The 23,146-nt window shown below is 49.1% G+C and overlaps 3 protein-coding genes across 5 annotated transcripts; all 3 read right to left on the bottom strand.

Moving 5' to 3' along the window:
• Positions 1-12: 12 nt before the first annotated feature.
• On the bottom strand, positions 13-7,683 carry c6h7orf25 (chromosome 6 C7orf25 homolog). 3 transcript variants are annotated; one of them, XM_005814063.3, is made up of 3 exons: positions 7,538-7,683; positions 5,314-5,477; positions 13-1,406 (listed from the first exon to the last, which is right to left on the bottom strand). In XM_005814063.3, exons 2-3 carry the CDS (start codon positions 5,382-5,384, stop codon positions 143-145), a joined length of 1,335 nt encoding a protein of 444 aa, XP_005814120.1. In that variant the 5' UTR covers positions 5,385-5,477; positions 7,538-7,683; the 3' UTR covers positions 13-142. The 3 variants fall into 3 exon arrangements, with proteins under 3 accessions (XP_005814120.1, XP_005814121.1, XP_023191822.1); XM_005814064.3 differs by lacking the exon at positions 5,314-5,477; XM_023336054.1 differs by lacking the exon at positions 7,538-7,683 and having other exon boundaries at positions 5,293-5,379.
• Positions 7,684-8,048: 365 nt separating this feature from the next.
• dnajc1 (DnaJ heat shock protein family (Hsp40) member C1) lies at positions 8,049-15,569 on the bottom strand. The gene is made up of 12 exons (XM_005814065.3): positions 15,288-15,569; positions 10,879-10,980; positions 10,755-10,801; positions 10,524-10,689; positions 10,352-10,449; positions 10,187-10,280; positions 9,995-10,067; positions 9,429-9,583; positions 9,143-9,262; positions 8,936-8,984; positions 8,385-8,761; positions 8,049-8,324 (listed from the first exon to the last, which is right to left on the bottom strand). The coding sequence occupies exons 1-12, from the start codon at positions 15,429-15,431 to the stop codon at positions 8,256-8,258; spliced, it is 1,494 nt and encodes a 497-aa protein (XP_005814122.1). The 5' UTR covers positions 15,432-15,569; the 3' UTR covers positions 8,049-8,255.
• Positions 15,570-16,383: 814 nt separating this feature from the next.
• LOC102233365 (cadherin-7-like) lies at positions 16,384-21,266 on the bottom strand. Its single transcript, XM_005814068.2, has 11 exons — positions 20,853-21,266; positions 19,390-19,684; positions 18,967-19,086; positions 18,589-18,756; positions 18,334-18,521; positions 18,015-18,268; positions 17,801-17,937; positions 17,610-17,731; positions 17,422-17,539; positions 17,102-17,341; positions 16,384-17,030 (listed from the first exon to the last, which is right to left on the bottom strand). The coding sequence occupies exons 1-11, from the start codon at positions 21,090-21,092 to the stop codon at positions 16,603-16,605; spliced, it is 2,310 nt and encodes a 769-aa protein (XP_005814125.1). The 5' UTR covers positions 21,093-21,266; the 3' UTR covers positions 16,384-16,602.
• Positions 21,267-23,146: the final 1,880 nt, after the last annotated feature.

The following is a 23,146-nucleotide window of genomic DNA, read 5'->3' as shown; positions in this document are numbered from 1 at the left end:
GGTGACTTCCTGTGACATGTAAACTAAATCTTTATTGATCTAATTTGAACAGAAACATGCAGATCTCAGTTGACCAATCACATTCCAAACAGTTTAGAAACGACAACCCCCATCAGCCCCGGTGAAGGTGGGCGTGGCCTCTTCAGATGGGCGTGGCCCTCCACTCCTTGCCTTCAGTCAGCGCTCTGGGTTGGTGGATGAACACACTGTAACGGACGCCCTGATTGGCGGCCGCCCTGACGAAGCGGCTGTTGGCTGTCATGGTGACGGCTCTCAGGAAATCTCCGGTACCAAAGATGGCGAGCGAACGGCGGTTGACCTTGGCGCTGGGCGTGAGGCGGTGGCTGCGCTCCGAAGGCTGGTCATCCACCAGGTGCAGGCGGGCCAGCAACGTCTGAGCGCGCTCCTTCTCGCCCGGCCCGCCCAGCGTGTCCAGGATGGCACGGAAGTCGGCCACGGCGGCACGGCAGGCAAACAGCTGCTTGCCCGCCATGAAGGCGTCGAGGCTGGGCAGAACCGGCCACCGGCGCTCCTGGGCAGCCTGCTCTGTCAGAACTGGCTCCCGGAAGCTGAAGTGGCAGCGGCCGTGGCTGAGCGCCGACACGTAGGCGATGAGCGTGGTGATGTCCAGGTTGACCCGCCCACACTCCTCTGGCGGCGGCGGCGGCAGCGGGAATGCCAGGCGAGCCAGCACCGTGCCACGCTGCACCCGGGTCAAGCCAGACGCCAGCTCCCCCTCTGGGTCATCTGGGTCGGCCTCCTCTTCCTCCACTTCTTCCTCATCCTTCTCCTCCTCTTCCTCCTCTTCCTCCACCCTCACAGCCACGATGTCGCCCCTCACCGCCACGCCCAGGTGCCGCAGCCGGTCGGCCATGGGGCTGGACAAGCCGTTGTAGAAGGCGAAGACGACGCGGGGGTAGCGGTAGTTGACGGGCAGCTGGCGGCTGGCCAACAGGAAGTCCTCCGCCTGCCGCACCACGCTCTTGTCTCCGTACTGGCCCCGCCCCTGCCAGATGTTGTGCAGCGCCTCCGCCTTGCGGCCCACCGCCTTCACCCAGGTGAGTCCCGCGTCTGCCACCACGTCCACCACAAGTGTGCGGCGGCGTCCGGCGACGTCCCTGTAGCTGAAGACGTGCAACAATGCCACAACGTCCTCCAAGTCCTGCGCCGAGTCCACGATGGCGGTAAGGTGGGTGAGGTTGGTGCTGTGCAGGTGAGACTCCTTCACCTGCAGCTCTCCGGCCTCCACCCGCCGCAGGAAGCGCAGCTCGGCCCGCAGCTTGCCGCACAGCTTCTGGTGACCTTCGACCCCCGGACAAAGATGCTCCGCCCGCTGCAGCAGCGCCTGGGCCGAGCTGATCCGGTCCCGCAGCGTGGCCTGAAGGGACATGTCTGCTGCATCACACCTGGGGACAGAACCAGACCTTGGATCAACTCAAAGAGACCAGCAACCGGACCGCTGACCCGATCTTATGGGTTCTGTTCACAGATGACCTGGAGCTGGTTGATCAACAGTTGGATCAGCTGTTCTTATCAGGACCCTTCACCTCTCTAGAAATTTTCTGCTGGACCTTCCGAGTCAGAACCAGAACTTATTTCCAGGTAAAGTTTATTATAATGTAATCATATCAGGAATCAGAAATAAAACAAAACCTTCAGAGGTCGGACTGGGTTTCCAGAACCATGGGTCATAAGCAGAACCAGAGAAATATTAGGGTGGGATGGCGGTCCAGAACCTGCTACTGACTGGAAACATCAAGAGGGTGGTACTGATCCGCAGAACCTCTTGGTACCGGACTACTCAGAACCACATTATGATAAATGGCTTTGTATAGCTCCTTCCTACAGACCAGTCGCTCTCACATCTCATGTGATGAAGGTCATGGAGAGACTGGTCCTGGCCCAGCTGAGGCCTCAGGTGAGGACGTTTCTAGACCCCCTGCAATTTGCCTACCAGCCCCACTTAGGAGTTGACGATGCCGTCATCTTCCTGCTGCAACGAGCACTGTCGCACCTGGATGGTGGAGGAGACACTGTGAGAATCACATTCTTTGATTTCTCCAGTGCCTCCAACACCATCCAGCCTCTGCTGCTGGGTGAGAAGCTGCGGAGGATGGGTGTCAACGACTCAGTGATCTCCTGGGTGACTGACTACTTGACAGGCAGGCCACAGTTTGTCCGTCTGGGCAGTGTCCTGTCTGATGTGGTGGTCAGTGACGTAGGAGCTCCACAGGGAACTGTGCTTTCTCCCTTTCTCTTCACCCTGTACACCACTGATTTCCAGTACAACTCTGAGTCATGTCACCTACAGAAGTTTTCTGATGACTCAGCGGTTGTCGGGTGTATAGGGGATGGAGGGGAGGGGAGTACAGGACACTGGTGGACAGCTTTGTGGAGTGGTCTGACCAGAATCACCTGAGGCTCAACATTAGTAAGACCAGAGAGATGGTGATTGACTTCAGAAGGAAGAAGATACCTTCATGGCCACTAAAGGTCAAAGGGGAAGTGGTGGAGGAGGTGGAGGATTACAAATACCTGGGAGTTGTAATCGGCAACAGACTGGACTGGGCATCTAACACTGACGCTGTGTGCAGGAAGGGGATGAGCAGACTCTATTTTTTAAGGAAGCTGAGATCCTTCAATGTGTGCAGCAAGATGTTGGAGACCTTTTATCACAGTGTTGTTGCCGGCGCCATCTTCTTTGCTGCTGTGTGTTGGGGAAGCAGCATCAGAGCCAGCGACTCTAATAAACTGGACAAAATCATCAGGAAAGCTGGCTCTGTACTGGGACTAAGGCTGGAGTCCCTGGAAACTGTGGTGGAGAGGAGGACACTGAAGAAGGTTCTGTCTATGATGGACAATAAACAGCACCCTCTCCACCACATAGTGGACAGACAGCGGAGCACCTTCTCACATAGGCTGCTCCAGCTCCACTGTCGTAGGGACAGATACAGGAAATCCTTCCTGCCACATGCCATCTCACTGTACAATAAAAGCTAAATCATTGTTCTGCACTAATCAGTCCAATTTTGCACAACTGCACTGTGGCACACTGCTGTACATATATTTACATATACATTCTGTATCTGCATTTTTTAAATCTTTGCAAGGACTGCTCTAAGCTGCTTTTATATTAACAGCATTTCATATTTTACAATTCATAGCATTTTATTTTTTATTTTATCTACAACTACTACTCAGTGGTGGATGTTATTGTGTCTTGTCTCTGTGCTGTAACTGCGAAGTAATTTCCCTGCTGGGATGAATAAAGTAATTCTATTCTATTCTATTCTATTCTATTCTATTCTATTCTATTCTATTATCAAGTCCAAAGGAACCCAAAGCTTCTACAGTCATTCACTCATTCACAGTGTTGTATAAAGTACTGAAATCTCAGAGTCAAGTAAAAGTATAGGTACCTCTCCAAAATATGACTTTGGTAAAAGTCCAAGTCACTGACTGAAATGTTACTTGAGTTAAAGTCTTAAAGTATCTGAAACTTCTTGTACTTAAGTATGGAAATTACTGTAAAAATGGATGTACTCAAGTAATGTAATGAAAAGTACAAGTAAAAAGTAAAACAAAGCAAATGCAGTTTGAATGACATTTTTTATATTTTGGTAAACTTGTCAAATACACTTAAAATAATGTACCCAACCAAGTGCAGGCAAAATTAAACCTGCTAATAGATATACCTGCAGGCATCATTTAGTTAAGAAAATTAGGTGCTTTACCTATAGCACAAGGTTAACTTAACCTGCTTTACAACTGAACCAGCTTCTTAGTAAACCCTCCAGGACAGAAAATACAAAGTTTTTGTAAGCCTTAAGTTTTCCCTTCAAGTAAGGTCAGTGCTGAAAATGAGAAAAATAAATAGTACAGAAAATGCGGCCAACATGAAGAAAAAGATCTGTTACGATTACTCTACTTCACAAATCAGTGAATCAGTCAATGCTACAGTCAGTAGGTGGTGCACACAACTGGTCATTATGCAAAAGAAAAAAAGAATTGGGAGGGAAATGCAGCTTATTGGCATCTGTAAACCTGGTTTTGAACTTGCATGCCTTTCCTATATTCGTTAAATTGAGTCTAAATTGCTATCGCTATGGCTTCTGTCCCCCCTTGAACAGAGGAGTCTAGGTAGCCTGCTACAGTCAACATTAGGCCTAAGCTAAATACACCACGTATGGAACTGAAACAATGCCAAACAAAGTTCATTTATGGTCAACATTTCACAATACAGTAGTGCCTAGTGACCAAGCTATAGTTATTGAAACAGGAGGATTATAACCATTTCATAAGACGTTACCTCGATGTGTTTCTTCAAGTTGGACGGGGAGTTTTTGTAAGATAGAATTTCCATGTGACTGCTACTGATTGCGAGACTTGCTTTGTGTTTAATGGGAGAAGCGAAACAGGTGTATCCTAATTAAAAGTAAAGAAATCAAGAAATGGCAAAAAATGTGGAATGAAGATAAGAAAGGAAGAAGATTATATGAAGTACAAAAGTCAGTTCGAATTCGAAGCATTAATGAAAGAAACAGAAGAGAAGAAATAATAATTAGTAGATTAAGAGTAGGTCATACCTACTTAAATGACATGCTTTATACAATAGGGAGGAAAAATAATGATAAATGTGAGAGATGTGGAGAGAAAGAAAATGTAGAACACATATTGATGAACTGTAAGTCAAATGAACTCGAAAGGGAAGAATTAAAGAGAATAGTTAGAAATATAGGGCATGAATGGAATCTTAAAGGTATATTAGGAAATGAAGGAAACATAACAGATATTCACAAATTAAGGAAAGCATTGTTTATTTATCTTAAGAATACAAAATTAAAAAATAGAATTTAATAGATGTGAAATAATGCTTCTACACACTCATGTACAGTAGGTGGCGGTATGCACCTTAAAGTTGCTTGTGATCCGCCATAATAGAAAAGAAGAAGAAGAAGAAGTATCCTATTGGTGGTGATGAACAAGCCCAGGCAAGCAGGCTACGGACTTTGTTCGGTAGCCTGCTTGCTACTTGCTAATCAGTAGGTGGGGTCAAAACACTTTGTTTCTCTCTCTCGCTTTTTTGTAACGAGTAACTAAACCACACATTGAAAATGTATCGGAGTAAAAGTACGCAATTAAGTTCGGAAATATAGTGAAGTAAAAGTGAAAGTCATCAAAAATTTTCATACTCCAGGAAAGTATGAAGTACTCCAAAATATACTTAAGTAAAGTAGTGAAGTATTTTTACTTCGTTACTATACAACACTGCTCATTCATCCATTCACTCACAGGCTGACGGTGGAGAGCTACCTGCAGCCTGACAGAGGCCAGGCTGGGCGGGTACCGGTCCAGAAGCTGCAGAGAGGTTCCGCTCCAGTCATCAGTGTGGACCACGTGCTTTCCAGGACAACCAGAACTGTTGTTGAGTCCGGCTCCGCACAAGTGTTGCATTAAAATCTATGACCCATCATTTTCTGTGAGCACAGAGGGCGATAGAGCGCAGGTACGTCTTGAAGATCAGCGAGAAGAAGAGTATTTACGTAAACTACGTAAATACCGATACAGCACGAAGCTGAAGTTAGTTTCCGATTCGGAAATGGCTAAAGGGCGATTCCACCTAATTTTTCACTACCATCCGCATCTTTAATCATCTCTAGTTTAAAATCTACAACACCTAGACTCTTCAAACTTAAACTAAATTATCCTCAACTAGTAGTAGAATATTTAGAACCATGTTTGTGATTCGAGAAACTTTTTTCTGATCTGTGAAACTTCACTTAACAGATCGCTGCAGAAGATCTTTCCTTCCAACAGCCATCACCATCTACAATAACTCTCTGAAGAATTAATGAGTTACACCAATATTTAATTTCCCTTTGGGATTAATAAAGTGGTTTTGAATTAGAATTTAATTTGAATTTGGGGCGTGCCGTGGTGGCGTAGTGGTTAGCACGACCCGTATTTGGAGGCCTTGAGTCCTCGACGCGGCCGTCGCAGGTTCGACTCCCGGACCCGACGACATTTGCCGCATGTCTTCCCCCCTCTCCTTCCCTGTTTCCTGTCAGCCTACTGTCATATAAGGGGCACTAGAGCCACAAAAGACCCTGGAGGGGTAAAAAATAAATAAAAAATTTAAAAAAAAGAATTTAATTTGAATTTGAAAAAAACTGCATGGAACAAGTGTGAATAGGAATCTAAACTTTAGTGAAGTTTCACAAATCCCGTAAAAGTTTCACAAATCCCAAAAAAGTCTGTTTGAAGTCTGTTTGAAAAGTCTAGGTGTTGTAGTTTTGGAATTAGAGAAGATCTAATATGAGCTAGATGCAAAAAAGGGTAAAAACGGCCCTTTTATTGAAGTTTCACACATCAGATAAAAGTTTCACAAATCACAAACATGGTTCTAAATATTCTGCTACTAGTTGAGAATAATTTAGTCCAGGTTTTGTGAAGAGTCTAGGTGTTGTAGATTTGGAATTAGAGCAGTTCTCATGGGACCAAGATAAAAAAAAATGGTGAAATTGCCCTTTATTGACGTTTCACAAATCAGATAAAGGTTTCATGAATCCCAAACATGATTCTAAATATTCTGCTCTTAGAGCAGAATAATGCAGTGCTGGTTTGAAGAGTCTAGGTGTTGTAGTTTTTAAACTAGAGTCGATTAAAGATGCCAGAAGGTAGTGAAATATTAGGTGGAATCGCCCTTTAGCCATTTCCGAATCGGAAACCAACTTCAGAATCGTGATACAGCTGGGATTGTAAACTTAATGGCTCCTTTATCACTGTCGCATCGACAGAGAAATTCATATTTGACTCTGTAAACTGTTTGACTGACCATCGCACTGAATGTGTGCCGTCATTAAAATATATAGACCAACTATATCCGTTAAACTTAATCCGTTAAACGATTAAGAAACGATTCTAAATGCTCTGGTAGTTTTTAACACGATGTTTAAGGTTTCTGCCACACTTATAAGCACATTTAACCCTCAGGTAGCCAAATTGACACTGGTCACACATTTTGATGCCATAATAATCCGTGACTTTACTGTCCGGGCCTGTAGATTATGTCAGAGTGTGATTATGTCTTCACCACCATCAGTGCATCTACAACAATATTTAATTGGCAGTGGTCACAGATCTTGATGTAACACCTGTACCAAAACCTGTTCTAGTCACCATGGTAACACTTGCAAACGGGCCGGCCAGAACCTATGCCGTATTATCAGTAGCGACACCAGAACCAAATCAACCTGGACCTTCAGAACGTCAAGCCGCAGTGATTCAGGCAAAAGGAGCCCAGACCCGGTTCTAAGAGCCGAATCTGAACTGAACTTGAATGTTCCGGGGTTATTGGTCTGCAGAGAGCATCGGGTTTTCACGAGCTGGAGCCCAAAACCAACAGAACAGAACCCATCTCCTTGTAGAACCGACCCAGAAATGAACAGAATCCACTGAAAACCCACAAGATGAACCTGACCGGTTCTGTCCGGGTTCTGCCCGGACTGAGCCCTCCAGGTAAAGCTGGCAGACTCACCTTGTTCTTGGATTGGAAGCTCGGTTCCGGTTCTGGCTCGTCGTTTAAAGCCGAGCAGGTAGCGTTGATAACGTCAAAAGTTCCTTCCGAACCGCCGGTGCTACATGCTAATGTTATGACGCTGCACGACTCAGCTGGCAGGAAACACAGGTCACTACCGGTAGGATTTTCAAAATAAAAGCAAAGACAGGAAAAGAGGAAACAGTGACAGTCTGGTAGGTGGCGGTAAATGCACCTTACATTGGTTGCCATCCGCCAATAAAACACAGAAGAAGAAAAATAGGAAAGAGCGAGATTGTCTGTGGTTTTACATCCGGTTTGATTTTTATAGTAAAGTTTATTTTTACTAAATGAACACATTTCAAACAGTAACAGATTCATGATCCCACACTGACATGTTGCTCTCATCTCTGATGACCTAAAGTTCAGAACAGAACCGGGTTTGAAGCAAATCGTGTTCAGAACCGGATCAGAACAGAACCGGGTTCAGAACATACAGACAGCAAGCCGATGATGACTGAATGTTTATTTGGAAACAAACAATAAAAACTGAAGGGAACAATAAATACTGAGTATTGATTATTGATTGGCAACATGCTGAACGATGTAAGGCACTTGAGGTCAGGTGACCTTCTGGTACCGGTACACCTGGGCAGGTGAGCCAGAACCATTAGGCCAATCATCTGGCAGCAGCAGGAAGGGGCGGAGCCAGAGCTCATCAGCTCTTCAGCTGCTTCCTCTTCTTCACCAGTTCAGCCAGCATCTTACACCGGGTCACGCAGTCCTCCTGGAACCAGAACCGGGTCAGAACCAGAACACAGAGGGGACCAGAACCGGGTTGTCTCACCTTGGTCTTTCCGGGGACCACCTTGGCGATCCGGTCCCAGCGTTCTGTGGTTCCGCGGGGGAACTGCTGCAGGGCCAGTTCTAGCAGCTTCTGCTGGTTCTGCGTCCAGACGGCCATATTCTCCTGAAGCTCCGCCTCCTCCTGTTCCTCCACCGGGTCAAAGTCCTTCTGCCGCCGGCCGCGGACCTTCCCCTCCCAACCGTCTGTACAGGAACTCTTCTTTTTCCTCCTTCGGAGCACCAGGGCAGCTTCCTCCTCCTCCTCTTCCTCCTCCTCCTCTTCACTGGCCCCGCCCACTCTCTGAGTGATGATGTCATCCACAGGAAATGACCTCACAGGAAGTGGAGGAGACTTTAAATCTGAGAGTTTGACTACAGCTGGAACATGAGAGAACAGAAGTTCCATCAGAGTTCTGCTGGGTAGAACCAGATCTGAAGAACAACAGAACCTCAAATTGAGGGAACCTGAAACTGTCTCAGTTGGACCTTAGTTTCACAGCAGAACCCAAAATAAACCCAAATTCCAGGAGCTGAAGAACAGAACCAAGGTACCTGAGGTTTGGTTCACATTGTCTTTCATCTGTTTGACTTTGGTCGTCACCTGCAGAGGGAAAAACGATTCAGGTCAGCAACACATGTAGAACCGAATCCACTACAAATGGGCTTGGACCGGAACTGATACCGGTCCAGGGGAACCGGGACCAGGTTCCCCTGGCCTATGGGCCCAGTGATTTCTTCTGGAAACGGCCTCAGACTCACAGCGGGAACAGATCGTCCGAGTTCCTGGGCAATCTTCTCCCAGCGGCCCGGAGTCCCTCCAGGAAATTTCACCATCAACCTGCTGAGGAGGCTCAGGTCGTCCTCCGTCCACCCGGACTCCTGGAGAGTAAAGAGGGCATGCACTGCAGGCCAGGCACAGGGGCGGCACGACAGACGTGGGCACCAAAATGCTGGAGTAATTCCGAGTCACCGAATAGGTCCTCAGAAAGACAGAGGGACAGGCTGAGGACAACCGTCTCTGTAGTGTCCATCAATCACGTCTCACCTTCTTCTTGGGAGCCTTGGCGTCCTGCAGCCAGTTGTCCATCTGGTCCTCGATGTCCTCGATGGACGTCGTCTGGTCGTAGTTCTGCTGCGTCTCTGGAGGGACGTAAACCGGAAACTCCACTTTGGGTTTCTTCACCTTTGGCCGTTTCTCTCCTGGCAGTACAGAGGCAGAATGGGTTCTGGATCAGGTTCTGGATGGGTTCTGGATCAGGTTCTGGATCAGGTTCTAGATCAGGTTCTGGATCAGGTTCTGGATCAGGTTCTGGATGGGTTCTGGATCAGGTTCTAGATCAGGTTCTGGATGGGTTCTGGATCAGGTTCTGGATGGGTTTTAAGCTCTTGCAATGTGTTTTAATCTTGTCCAATATATTCAGTTGTGTTTTCCTGTCGTGTTAGGGGTCAGGGGTCAGGGTTCACCCTCACTGTGGGAGGGTGAACCCTGACCCCTGACCCCTAACCTTAACCAGGCAGCTGCTGCTGCAGCTTTCTGCCTCCTCAAAGTCAGATGTGGATCTCGGCGGTTTCACCTGCTGGCAGGACAGAAAAGGACAGAAAGACGTTTACTTGGAGCAACTTCCTGTTCAGCTTCAGCTTCCTGCTTTGTCTGCCGGTAATCCTCGTAGAACCGCTTCACCTCCTGGAACACAGAGACCGGGTCTGAGACCGCAACCTGGACCAGAACCAGAGTGAGCTCTGATGAAGACCATGATGATCCTAAGACCTGCACTCAAACTAGGTTCTGGTCTGGTCCGCTACCTGTACGGTTTGCGGCAGGTTCTTGAGGGCCAGGTAGAGCCAGATGCTGAGCTTCAGAGGGAGGATGTCCTGCCATTGCGGTCGCTCATGGCTCCTGCAGCAACAACGCAGCAACATCAGAGGGGAAGTACGGAAACTATGGCGATGGTGATGTCACAGCTGTACCTGTCGGAGCGGTCCTGACCGATATACCTGAGCTCCTCGGCGGGTCTGGAGCTCAGCTTCTTCTTCTTCTCCTTTTTTTTCCGACTGAGCAGCTCATCCTGGAAAAGTCACATGACATGCTCTGCTCTGATTGGCTGTCTGAGAGCTGCTCTGCTCTGATTGGCTGTCTCACCAGCTGCTTCTCCAGGTAGATGGACCAGATGACGGCGTAGTGTCCCACAGTGAGGATGAGGAAGAGCAGGAAGCCCAGCTCGGCGTTGCTCATCTTCCTCACGCGCCGGTAGTAGAAGACGGGCTGGCGCCAGTCGGGGAGGCCGTTCTCCAGGATGTCGTCGTACCTGCAGAGACACACCTGGTGACCCGTTGACCTCCAGGGAGGACGGGCGTCCCTCGGCTGACTCACCTTCGCCGTCTGTCCTCGTCCTTCAGAACTTCATAGATGGCCACCAGCTGAGGACGGACAAGGAAGACCATGAGGTTCTGGTTCTGCAGGTCGGGTCCACCTTCCTGTCTGAACTGCGTCTCACCTGTCTGAACTGCGTCTCGGCATTTTCATCTTTGTTCTTGTCAGGATGGAGAGTCAGAGACAGGCGACGGTACGCCTTCTTTATGTCTGCTGCCGCCGCGTCCTGCAGGGGGACAATGAGGGCTGATCTATTGGGTCTAGCTCTATGCTGTGGGTGACGTTGTGCTCTATCGGGGTTTTTCTAGTCGCTGTGGCCAGAGGCAAAACAAAAGCCTCCAGAAATTCAAAATGAAGGTTTTTGTTTTAATATAAACAGAGAAGCTCCTGAGATATTCATGGCTCATATTGTCGCACTTATGCTAACCATGATCAGAGTTTGACATGAATTTAGATAAACTATAAAATTTAAAGATGCTTCGCAATGAGAGCATCACCATAAAAACACGGGTGGAAAGAAAACGACGCCAGCTTTGGAAGAACTCATGTCTGCAGGAATATTTAGCAGTTAGTTCCTTGCTGAGCTTTTATTGTTTTAGAACATTTTTAAGATACGTAGCGTAGCTAATGGCTGCAGCCCACGCTGGCCAACTAAAATAAAATTATTATTAACGTTGAAATGTTGCAGACATGTTCGGTTCATTGTCTTCTTCTGCGACCCTCTCCGGCCAGCTAACGAGACAGAAACTCACCGCCTTGTTGGGAGATGGAACCAAAGCTGAAAACGTCTAAAACACAGGTCTCAAACTCCAGTCCTCAAGGGCCGCAGACCTGCAGTTTTTAGATGTGCCACAGGTACAAAACACTGGAATGAAATGGCTTCATTACCTCCTCCTTGTGTAGATCAGTTCTCCCAGCCTTGTTAATTATTCTGTTCAGCTGTGGTGCAGCAGAGGCTCATCTAGAAGTTGCAGGACTGAGGTCCTTGAGGACTGGAGTTTGAGACCCCTGGTCTAAAAGCATATTTCTACAAACAAATGTTAATTTATTCTTTATTTGGCATTCATTTTGGCATCACTAACTGAACTTTCTGAAGCATTTGGCAGAAGCTTTGTTACAGTTTATTTTTTACATGTTTGACCAAAAAATTCAACCTATTATTTTTGTCAGTTTCAGTTTCTTTATGATTCATCTTCCTGTAACTCGGGGGGTCAAACGCCAGTCCTGGAGGCCCGAGGCCCTGCAACTGTTAGATGAGCCTCTGCTGCAGCACCTGGATCAAACAATGAGGTCATGAAGGTTCTGGAGAACCGATCCACACCAGGAGGAGGTCATGAAGGTTCTGGAGAACCGATCCACACCAGGAGGAGGTCATGAAGGTTCTGGAGAACCGATCCACACCAGGAGGAGGTCATTAAGGTCCTGGAGAACCGATCCACACCAGGAGGAGGTCATGAAGGTTCTGGAGAACCGATCCACACCAGGAGGTCATGAAGACGTTTCATTCCAGGGTTTTGTAGCTGTAGCTCATCTAAAACCTGCAGGACTGGAGTTTGACACCTGTGCCCTACCTGCACAGACTGAACAGAATAAAGTTGTTTTTCAATGTTTGACCAGCTGGTGGCGCTGTACTGCTGCAGAGTTATCAAATCAATTTGTAATTCAGAACATTCATGTCTGTGTTTTAGAAAAAAAATGAATGTTTTCTCAGATCGAAGCCTCAGGTATCGGTATCGAAAGCGAAAAGTGGATCAGTGCGCCTAGAGAGTCCTAGAATATTCGTGGAAAGTTGAGTGGAAGGAAAAGCTGCATTGATGCAGGAATTAAAGCTGAAGGAGTTCTGACCCGGTTCTGAGACCAGAATATTCTGGTGTTATGACCCAGAACCATCAGAACCATCCGACCCAGAGCCCCGAGGTCAGCTGAGCAGCTTTTACCGTCAGGCTGTGAACCAGACAGAACCTCTCTGTGGATCCGAGTCAGTCGGCCCGTTGACACGTCTTCCTCCTCGCCCCAAAGCTGTAATGACGTAGATAAGTTGGTAGATGATTTTCAGCCTAAAGTTTCAGATATCATTGAAGTGAAGGTTGTGTCTGGTAGGAGAAATGCACAAACAGTTCGATCTGCAAGACAACTCTGCTGTAGCAACGAAAGAAAATGGAGTAAAACTCAACTTCACGTTTTTTATGAAATCTATAAAGAGACTAGGTAACTATCACTCAGCACTAAAACATGAAAGGGAAGCTTTCTTTGCAGATGTCATAAAAACATGAACAAAAGTCCAGCTTTATCTGCAACAGTCCACAGAATCACAAACCTTCCAGTGACTGAACCTCCTGAACTTCAATCTGACGCCTGCAACAAGTTTTCCAGATTCTTTTCAGAGAAAATTCAGAAAATCTGAGGATTAATGTGCAGAACCTCTCTAAAGCCAGAACCAAAGCTGAACCCAAACACAACTAATGCAGGAAAAATGACCCAATTTCAGCCACTAAATTATAAAACCCTGGAAGAAATAATAAGTCAGTGAAGCTCCAGTTGCTGCTGTCTGGATGTTCTAGATCTATAACTCTAGAACGTTTCTTTAACAAAGTCCTGCCTGTCGCTGCTGATCTGATCCAAATAGTAACTCTTGGCTCTCATCAGGCTTTGAAACCAGCAGTTATCAAACCTCTGATAAAATCACTACAGGCCGACCTCTGACCTCTGACCTCTGACTCATCAGCAGTTGCTGAAAAAGCTTCAACAGTTAAACAGCTTCCTAACTAAACTTTGACTCCTTCCAGTCTGGTTTCCATGGTTACCACAGCACAGAGACCGGCCTAGTCAAAGTGTTCAATGACGTCCATATAAATACAGACTGTGGGAGAACCACAGAGCTGGTTCTGGTTCTGTTGGACCTCAGTGTCGATCATTTTACTGAACCGACTGGAGAGTCGGGTCGGACTCTCCATCGGGTCGGACTCCGGTCCAGAACTCAACTGGTTTGAATCTGACATGAAGAACTGGGATTTCTCTGTTTCAACTGGAAACTTCTCATGAGAGGTCAAAGGTCACATGTGGGGTTCCCCAAGGTTCAACCCTAGGATCCTCTGATTCAATATCTATAAGCTCCCACTGGCTCAGGTTATAACAGGAAATAAATTATGTCACCAGGTGACCTTTGACCCCATCCAGTCACTGAATAAATGCTGAGAACAGATAAATGTGTGGATGAGACAAAACTTTATCTACCTGAACAGAAACTGAAGTTATTAATATCTAGAACAATCTAGAGTTATAGATCTAGAGTTACAGATCTAGAGTCAATGTACAGCTGCAGTTATTACAACTCAAACCAGCGATCATCCAGAAATCTGGGAGTAGTGATGACCTCTGACCTCTGACCCTCCAGAGCCACATAAAGACGGTCACAAAGTTGCCTTCTATCAGATGAACAACATCTAGATGACTAATGTCTCAGTGAGATCTAGAGAAACTCATCCAGTCGCTTTGATTCCTGCAGCAGCGTCTGTCCAACAAATCAATCCTCCAGCTGCAGCTGATCCAGAACGCTGCTGCTGGAGTTCTGACCAGAACCAGGAGGATAGAGACATAAACCCAGTTCTCCAGAACCTCCACTGGCTCCCTGGAGCTCAGAGGATAAACTTTAAATCCTGTTAGTTTATAAACCACTGAACGGGTCAGAACCACAATACATTAAAGATCTGCTGCTGCTCCTGGATCAACCTTCCAGACCCCTCAGGTTCTGGTTCTGCTCTGCATCAGAATCAGAACCAAACGAGGAGAAGCAGCATTCAGCTTCTATGCACCACAGATCTGGAACAAACTTTCAGAAAACTGTAAACCAGCTGAAACACTGAGATCCTTAAATCTGGACTAAAAGCTGCTGTTAGAGTTTTATTAGAAACTTAATGAATTTAATGAAGGAACTCGACTTCCTGTGATGTTTGATTGTTGACTTTATGTTTTTATGATGAAGCTCTTTGAAGTGTACAGAACAAATCTGACTGATCTGGGTCCGACTGGACCTCATCGGTTCTCTGACCTCATCGGTTCTCTGACCTCATCGGTTCTCTGACCTTCAGCTCAAGAGGAAAACTGTTTGGGTTTTATTTTGAAATCTCTGCCAAGTTAAATTTGTCTTTTTTCTACTAAATTTAATTTAATTTCTATTTTATCATTAATCTACTTGCGATGATGTTTGTTGGGAATAAACTTTATCTGCTTTATTAGCCGTTTGTAACTAGTTCAATAATAATATCAATAGTAACAATAAATGTTCCGGAGCTTCTGGGTTTTTAGCGGTTCCGCGGCTGTTGGAACCGGACCAGAACATCTGGACCCAAATCTGTTCTCCAGAACCGAGTCCCGAACCTGGGCTTCCTGCCTGGAGGACCAGGGAAAATCTCCGGAACCTCCAAGACCCCGGACGGGTTCTGTGTGGGTTCGGCTTTCCCAGACAGCTGGCAGCAGAACCCGGAGAGGACCGTGACGTGGCGCCGGTCCCGGGTCGCATGGAGACGGACTCACCTTGTCCAGGTGCAAGAACTCGTAGAAGTTCTGCGAAACCTCCTCTACCAGGTCCAGGAGCTCCAGGTCCGCCTCCCAGCCCCGAACCAGAACCAGAACCAGGCTCAGGACCAAAGGCCCGCTCAGGCCCGCACACACCCGCATCTCCGGAACCAAACGCCGCTGGAGGATGACCGGACCTGGAACCAGGACCGGAACCAGGACCAGGTAACGGGCCGGCGTGGGGAGCAGCTCAGACAGAACCGGAAACTCCGACACGTCCTCGAAGGTTCCGCTGCTTTTCTTCCTGAGCTGATCGAGTTACTGGGTCGGTACCGCCCCCTGCAGGCCTGGAGGAGCCGCTGCGACGCACTCGGAACCTCCCGAACCTTTGGTTCCAGAAACACAACACCAGGAGTAACAACAGGAGTCCGGCTCCAGCTTTGGAACAGAACCACCATTCTGGGTCCAAACGGGTCAGAACATCAGCTTCTGATGGTTCCACTGACAGGTCGAGCCACTGAAAACCCAATAAGGCTGACCGGACCGGATTCGACCTCAGCATCCGGCTGTAAGCAGAACGGCGGGTTAGCAGCCTGGTTCTGGTCAGTTTGACCAGCAACATGAACCTGAAACACCAGAACTGATTACAGGGTGTACTTACTTTTACTCCATTAAATCATCATAAGTTTTATCTATAATATAAAATATGATCTAGAAAAAAAACTAAAAATTGAACAAAACAAACCAAATCAGTCACACTTTGTGAGTTCTGATCCACTTCTGGTTCTGATCCAGTTCCTTTTTTAAAAGCCATTATTGGGTCATCAGGCCAAGACTCGAACCTGCGACATCCGAGTCGAGAACTGAGCCCTCTTTACGTGGGATGTGCTTAACACCACCACAGCACACCCTGATCTGGTTCTGATCCGGTTCTGATCCGGTCAGACGGCTAACAGCCTTAGCCAGGAAGCCAAGCGGAGGACGTTGGATCATTGCTGGATCCAGAACATCAGGAGGTTAAATACGACCGACTCGGTAGCACTCATGGCTGACTAGCTGGACCCAAACAGGAGGACTTGGAGAAACTTTTTTGTGTTTATTTGAATGTGTCAGGATCAAACATTTCAGAACATTTATAGCAAAGCTAGCTAGCATCGCCGTAAACAATTAGCAGGACACAACATGACATCACACTCTCAAATTAACTTAGCACACCTGCAGGGAAACAGGAGTCGTCATGGCAACATCATGGCAACGACGGTGACGTCATGGTCAGGTACTGGTTCCAGTCGGGTTGGTTCTGCCTGAGGTTCTGAGGTCGCCTTCCATCCAATCAGCTGTCCTCTTCAGGCTCCACCCCTTTGGGTTCATAAAGATCGACCAGCCTCCAGAACCTTGAGGCCCACAAAAAGTTCTGGTCGGGTTCTGCCGGGCCCGGGGAGCTGATGGAGCTGATGGAGCAGATGGAGCACGCCGCCGAGCCGCCACCATTCCAGGACATGGGCAGAAAGTCAGCAGGGGGCGCCGTGGGGTCCAGGTTTGCCTTCAGCAGCTGGGTCTTCCGGGCCTCCAGGTCAGCGGAACCGCCGGTCGGGTCAGGCCGGTCCAGGTGTCTCAGGGCGGCCATGTTGAAGGCCTTGGTGTCTTCCTCGCCGCCGCCTTCGTCATCGTAACAGGCGAAATTCTCCTGGGCGTCCCGCTCTTCATCTTCCTCCTCCTCCTGTCGCCTGGATCTGACCGCAGCCGTTACCATGGCAACCCCTGGGGAGGAAGGAGACAGTGAAGCGGTCCGGTCTGGTTCCGACCCAACCGGAACGCTTCACTTTGAGTACCCAGGAATGTGAGCAGGCCGGTCAGGACTGCGGCGGTTGCCACAGCGACATGGCGTGGCTCGTCCCGGCTGCAGTGGCGCTGGTTTCCATAGCGATCACAGCGACAGACGGAGACGGTCAGCGTGTTGGTGCTACTGAGGGACGGATGTCCGCCGTCCGCGATCACCACGGCAACCAGGTGGACGGGTCGGTCCCGCAGCCGCAGACCGGGCTGCAGCGCCAGAACCGAGGCTGTGTTGTCTGCAAGCAGAGAAACGAGTCAGCAGCCGGTTCCGACCCAGAGTCCCAGCCCGGTTCCGACCCAGAGTCCGAGCCCATACCGCTGTTGTCAATCAGGCCGAAGCTGAGGTTCGCATCACTTCCTGCAGGCAGTGAGAACAGGAAGTGATGTCCGTCCTCGGGGTCGTCCGGATCCACGGCGCTCAGTGTCCCGACGACCTGCAGAAGGAGACACAGAGGTCAAGAGGTCAGCCGACTTCTCGGCAGGGCCCGGCCAGGTGGAACTCACCTGGCCGGGCCCGACGTCCTCGCAGACCAACGCCCGTGACTCGGCGGCGAAACTCGGCGGATTGTCGTTTACGTCCATCACAGAGACCAGAACCAGAACCGAGCCGGCCTGGGACGGGTCCGCTGCAAACACAAGCACACCTGTCAGTCGGCAGCCAATCGGGGGTCCACTCTGCGCATCATGTGACCTACACGTCTCCATGGCGATGATCGTGATGTTGTGCTGTACTCTGACTTCACGGTCCAGAAACCTGCTGGTTCTGATGGTACCGGAACTGCTGTCGATGTCAAAGAAACCCCCGATGTCCGACTTCCTGTCTATGGAGTACCTGGAGACAGAAGGACACGGAGGGACAGGTGGACAGAGGGACGGAGCGGGTTCTGAAGCCGTCCACTCCACTGGTACCTGATGGGACTGCTGGACCGGTCCGGGTCATGGGCCGACACGGAGCCCACCGTGGTTCCGACTGGTGCGTCCTCCGACACGGACAGGTGACGGACGGACTCGGAGAAGACGGGGGACTCGTCCTCGTCCTCCACCTGCAGCTGGACCAGAACCTCGTCGCTGAACGGACCGGCCAGCAGGAAGCGAGCGTCCGTCTGCCGGTTGGACGCCTCGACCCGCAGCAAATAGCTGGACTGGATCTCAAAGTCCAGGCCCTGGGGGACAAACCAGGTCAGAACCAGAACCGGGTCCAAACTAGAACCAGGTCCAGATCCAGTACCTTGAGCAGCATCAGCAGACCCTCCTGTGTGTTTGGATCCGTCAGAACCCGGAAGGTTCCCGGTCCATCTCCGTCCAGAACCCGGTACTCCACTTCGGCGTTCTGACCCAGGTCCGGGTCCATGGCTTTTATCCGAGCCACCACGGCCGGTGCCGGTACCGACTCCGGAATGCTGAACCGGTAGTTCCCTGTGGGACCGGAGGGGCGTCACAAGGAGCTGGTCCAGAGGTCACAGAGGTCAAAGGTCAAACTCACTGCGGGGGAAGCGTGGCGGGTTGTCGTTGACGTCCGTCAGCGTCACGGTAACCGCCGTGGTTCCGGACAGAGCCCCCCTTCGACCCAACAAGTCCCGGGCCTGAACCACCAGCTGGTACCGGTCCTGAGTCTCCCGGTCCAGGTCCGGCAGCGCGGTCCGCACCACACCTGGAAGGCCGGGGTTCAAAGGTCGACAGGCAACCACCAGGAAGACAGAGACTTGTAAAGACGAGTGAACCGTGAAAACTACAGGATCTGCCTCCCATTCTACCTGTAGAACCTCTAGAACCAACAGAACCTGCTGGCTGGTACCAAAGGGTTCTGGTAGCAACACCTGGACCAATCAGAGCCAGATTCTGGGTCAGAACCAGGCCCTACCTGTGTTTGGGTCTACAGTGAAGTACGGCCCGCCCCGCAGGAGGCTGTAGACGATTCGGGCCGCGGTTCCGTAGGTCGGGTCGTCGGCGTCGGTCGCCGTCACCGTCACCACAGACGTTCCTGCACACAGACACAGCGCTGACACCTAGAGGCCGCTCAGAGCACTGCAGCCTCAGCACACCTTGCTCTGGAGTCACAGAACCTTTCACTATAAAAGCCTGACTTGTTCATTGAAAGCCTGTTTAAGCTGACCTTCAGAATAAAAGCATGTCTCTTTCCGAGGCTGTCTGCTTCTGACATGTTGCTAAGCTTCAGGTTCAGGTTGAATTCAGGTCAGGTCCAGTTTAAGTTCTGGTTCTGCTCCCTGCAGACTGTCTCACTAACTATAACCGGAGCAGCCAGCAGCACCGGGTCCAGACCCACCTGCCGGGGCCCGCTCCGGGACCCTGGCGGCGTAGGGGCCGTCCAGGAACCTGGGAGCGTTGTCGTTCACGTCCTGGACTCGGATGGTGAACTGGGACTCGGGCTCCAGCAGCAGCTGGCTGGTCCGGTCCCGAACCTGGGCCTGCAGGACGTAGGACGCCTGCTTTTCCCGATCCAGCCTGCGGGTGGCGTGGATGTCTCCGGTCCGCTCATCAATGGTGAAGACGGACATGGCTCCGTCACCACTGAGGTGGTACGTCACCTGACCTTCCCCTCTGTCCAGGTCAGAGTGGAGCTGCAGGGGAAGAGACCAGTTAGCCCAGAACACAATACCAGTTGGCCCAGTTCTGCCGCTGCATGTCTTGTCAACAATGATCAACAATAATCAATATTATTGTCATTATTATCATTATTATTAGTAATAATAGCATTATTAATAATAGTAAGAATTAATTATTCTTACTATTGATTATTAATGACATTAATATATATTAATCCTGGAGGATTCTGGGAATTTTCCCAACTGGTCTACATGAGCTTTCTGGACTTGGACCGAAACCTTCATGGTGCCCTGTGGGGGGCGCTTCAGGAGTATGGGGTATCTGTGTGACCGGTACCGGAGTCTGGTCCGCTTCGCCAGAGTTCTGGTCTAATTCTGCCGGCTGCGTCAGGAGCGCGCACTGCAGCCAGAGAGGATCTCGGGATCTTGTTCATAAATGGGGGAAAATGGAGCGGAAGATTGACAGATAGATTGGCCTGGCTCTATTTACCTGTCGATCTACGTTCCCACCCTCATCTATGGTCATGAGTTTTGGGTCATGACCAAAAGAACGAGATCGCGGATACAAGCGGCCAAAATGAGTTTTCTCTGTAGGGTGTCTGGGCTCTCCCTTAGAGATAGGATGAGAAGCTCGGTCATCCGCCAGGGACTCAGAGTAGAGCCGCTGCTCCTTCACATCGAGAGGAGCCAGTTGAGGGGCATCTGGTCAGGATGCCTCCTGGACGCCTCCCTGGTTCAGGTCCCACTAGAAGGAGGCGTCCTCCTCCAGGACAAGGACACCCTTGAGGGAAGATGTTCCTCTGCTGGGAACGCCTTGGGATTCCCCTGGAGGAACTGGACCCGGATAAGAGGGAGGAGATGGATGGACGCATCCATCTCCTCATGGATGCATTACTCCGATAATAGTAATGCAGCATTGTTGTTATTGTTGAAGTATTTCTGTCCGCTGGTCATCCATCTGAAATAATAGTTTCTATCAGTGAGTTTCCCAGCATGCCTCTGGGTGGCACCACTGAGCTGCTATTGTGGTTTCACTCTGTCCATCATGTTCTGCTGAACTGAAAACAGAACCTGACAGAACCTCAAGCTCCAAACCAAACATGGATCCAGACTCAAAATGTAGAACATGGCAGAACCAATTTCCGGACCTGTTCAGAACTGGTTCGGGAGGTTCTGGTCTTACCTTCCCCACATACTGAGGCTCATGTCCGACGTCCTCCTCCAGGACAAAGAACTGGTTCCAGACCCAGCTCCGCCTCATCCTCCTGAGGTAGAACAGAACCGGCCCGCCAGTTCCATCGGCTCCACCCGGTCCACTGGGTCCGACTGTCTCTCGGAGAACCTCAGAGGTCAGCATCATGAAGCGTCTTGGCTCCGCCCATAAGGCCAGGACGAAGATGGCGAGGAGGCGGAGCCTCTTCATCCTTCTGTAGTCCAGGACGCAGATCCAGCAAGAATGACCCGGTTCCGAACCAGTTCTGCTGGGTCAGAACCTCACGAACATTTGAGACAGGAAACGGATAACCAGAACATTCAACTGATCCTGGATCCGCTTCAGCACAGTGAGTTCTGGTTCTGCTCCGACCAGAACCGACCCGTTAACGAGTCTCTGTACAGATCCGAGGTTCACAGCTGGAATTACAGGAAAAATCTGCAGCTCATCCCGTTAATCTGCTCCAGTTAACGCCACACACACTCTGAACTCACACACTGAACACACACACTGAACACACACACACTGAACACACACTGAACACACACTCTAAACACACACACACACTGAACACACACTCTGAACTCACACACTGAACACACACACTGAACACACACACACTGAACACACACTGAACACACACACTGAACACACACACTGAACACACACACACTGAACACACACTGAACACACACACTGAACACACACACTGAACACACACTCTAAACACACACACACACTGAACACACACTCTGAACACACACACTGAACACACACTCTAAACACACACACACTGAACACACACACACTGAACACACACTGAACACACACTGAACACACACACTGAACACACACTGAACACACACACACTGAACACACACTGAACACACACTGAACACACACACTGAACACACACACTGAACACACACACTGAACACACACACACACTGAACACACACTGAACACACACACTGAACACACACTGAACACACACTCTGAACACACACTCTGAACACACACACTGAACACACACACTGAACACACACACACACTGAACACACACTCTAAACACACACACACTGAACACACACACACTGAACACACACACACACACACTGAACACACACACTGAACACACACATACACACACTGAACACACACACACACACACTGAACACACACACTGAACACACACACACACACACTGAACACACACTCTAAACACACACACACTGAAAACAGTAACTCCTTCCTGAGCTCACAGGGTCAAAGTGATGAATAAAGAGGACGGAGGCTCTCTGCTGAAATATTCCTTCCATCTTTCATGTTCTTTCAGCAAACAGTTGAGACAGAGTTGATTTTGGTTTCACCACCATTTACCTGATATTTTCTTTACCTGTCTGTTATTCTGCAGCTCATGTGACCAAACCAGCCGAGGAGGTGAAAAGTTAAAACACAACATTGTCTTGTACACAAGCTCTAGTTGGCTAACCCAAAGATCACTGGGTCTTCTAAAAGATGGAGTCTCTGAGAACAGTTCTTAAAAATCCAGCCAGTGTTTTCAGCAAAGCTGAGCTGCCTGTCCAGGAACGACCCAAACGATTTCAGATTTGCCAAAGTTTCAACAGGTCGGCCATCGGGAGAACCTGGAACCACTTTACTGTCAGGTTTTGTTTAGGTCATTTCATTAGCTCCACCTCCTTATGAAAATGAAACATTAATAATAAATAATCAAGACTTTGTGCTATTCTCATTAGTGTAGTTATATTAGTTGTATTACCACCCCACGCCACCAGAGGAGGTAACAGACCCGAAAAGATCCGACTAAGGAGCAGATTCATAAGTACACAGAAAGCTACAGAACTTGTTAAAAACTGAGCTGTGCTGAAGTAAATAAAAGAAACCTGACCAAAAATCACTCAGTTCTGCTTATCAAATGGTAAACCAGAAAGTAGAGAGTAGAACAGCTCAGAGAAACCAGGATGTGGATGTTGCCCCAGATTTTCAGGAAGGAGAATCTGGTGTACAAGAAATCATTATCAATGTCACCAGGACTTTATGACCCACCTCCTGATCGAGGGGCAGTGTACTCCACAGCGCCTGTGGGTCAGGAAGGACCCCTTCGTCAGGTCCACTGGGTCGAGCTCAGAAGTGTCCCTGAAAATAGCGGGGTGGGCGGCTGTCAAGAAAACGGTTTGGAAGATGTGCAGACAAACATTGGGGTGGGAGATGGAAATGGTGGATTTGCCTGAATCTGAGATTCA

The sequence above is a fragment of the Xiphophorus maculatus genome, chromosome 6, assembly GCF_002775205.1.
Source record: "Xiphophorus maculatus strain JP 163 A chromosome 6, X_maculatus-5.0-male, whole genome shotgun sequence".
Lineage (NCBI taxonomy): Eukaryota > Metazoa > Chordata > Actinopteri > Cyprinodontiformes > Poeciliidae > Xiphophorus > Xiphophorus maculatus.
Note: the sequence above shows the minus strand (reverse complement) of the source record. Positions and strands in the feature narration are given on the sequence as shown.

What these genes read in the sequence shown, in the direction of transcription:
- dnajc1 (XM_005814065.3), bottom strand. Translation starts at nt 15,431, where the DNA reads ATGCGGGTGTGTGCGGGCCTGAGCGGGCCTTTGGTCCTGAGCCTGGTT. An exon ending in TCGGACGATCTGTTCCCGCT is followed by an intron (nt 8,985 to 9,142) that starts GTGAGTCTGAGG and finishes TTCCCTCTGCAG; the next exon opens with GTGACGACCAAAGTCAAACA. An exon ending in CAATGTGAACCAAACCTCAG is followed by an intron (nt 8,762 to 8,935) that starts GTACCTTGGTTC and finishes CTCATGTTCCAG; the next exon opens with CTGTAGTCAAACTCTCAGAT.
- LOC102233365 (XM_005814068.2), bottom strand. Translation starts at nt 21,092, where the DNA reads ATGAAGAGGCTCCGCCTCCTCGCCATCTTCGTCCTGGCCTTATGGGCG. An exon ending in CCCGGAGCGGGCCCCGGCAG is followed by an intron (nt 19,087 to 19,389) that starts GTGGGTCTGGAC and finishes GTCTGTGTGCAG; the next exon opens with GAACGTCTGTGGTGACGGTG. An exon ending in CACTGTAGACCCAAACACAG is followed by an intron (nt 18,757 to 18,966) that starts GTAGGGCCTGGT and finishes CCGGCCTTCCAG; the next exon opens with GTGTGGTGCGGACCGCGCTG.
- c6h7orf25 (XM_005814063.3), bottom strand. Translation starts at nt 5,384, where the DNA reads ATGACTGGAGCGGAACCTCTCTGCAGCTTCTGGACCGGTACCCGCCCA. An exon ending in TGGCCTCTGTCAGGCTGCAG is followed by an intron (nt 1,407 to 5,313) that starts GTAGCTCTCCAC and finishes TTCTGTCCCCAG; the next exon opens with GTGTGATGCAGCAGACATGT.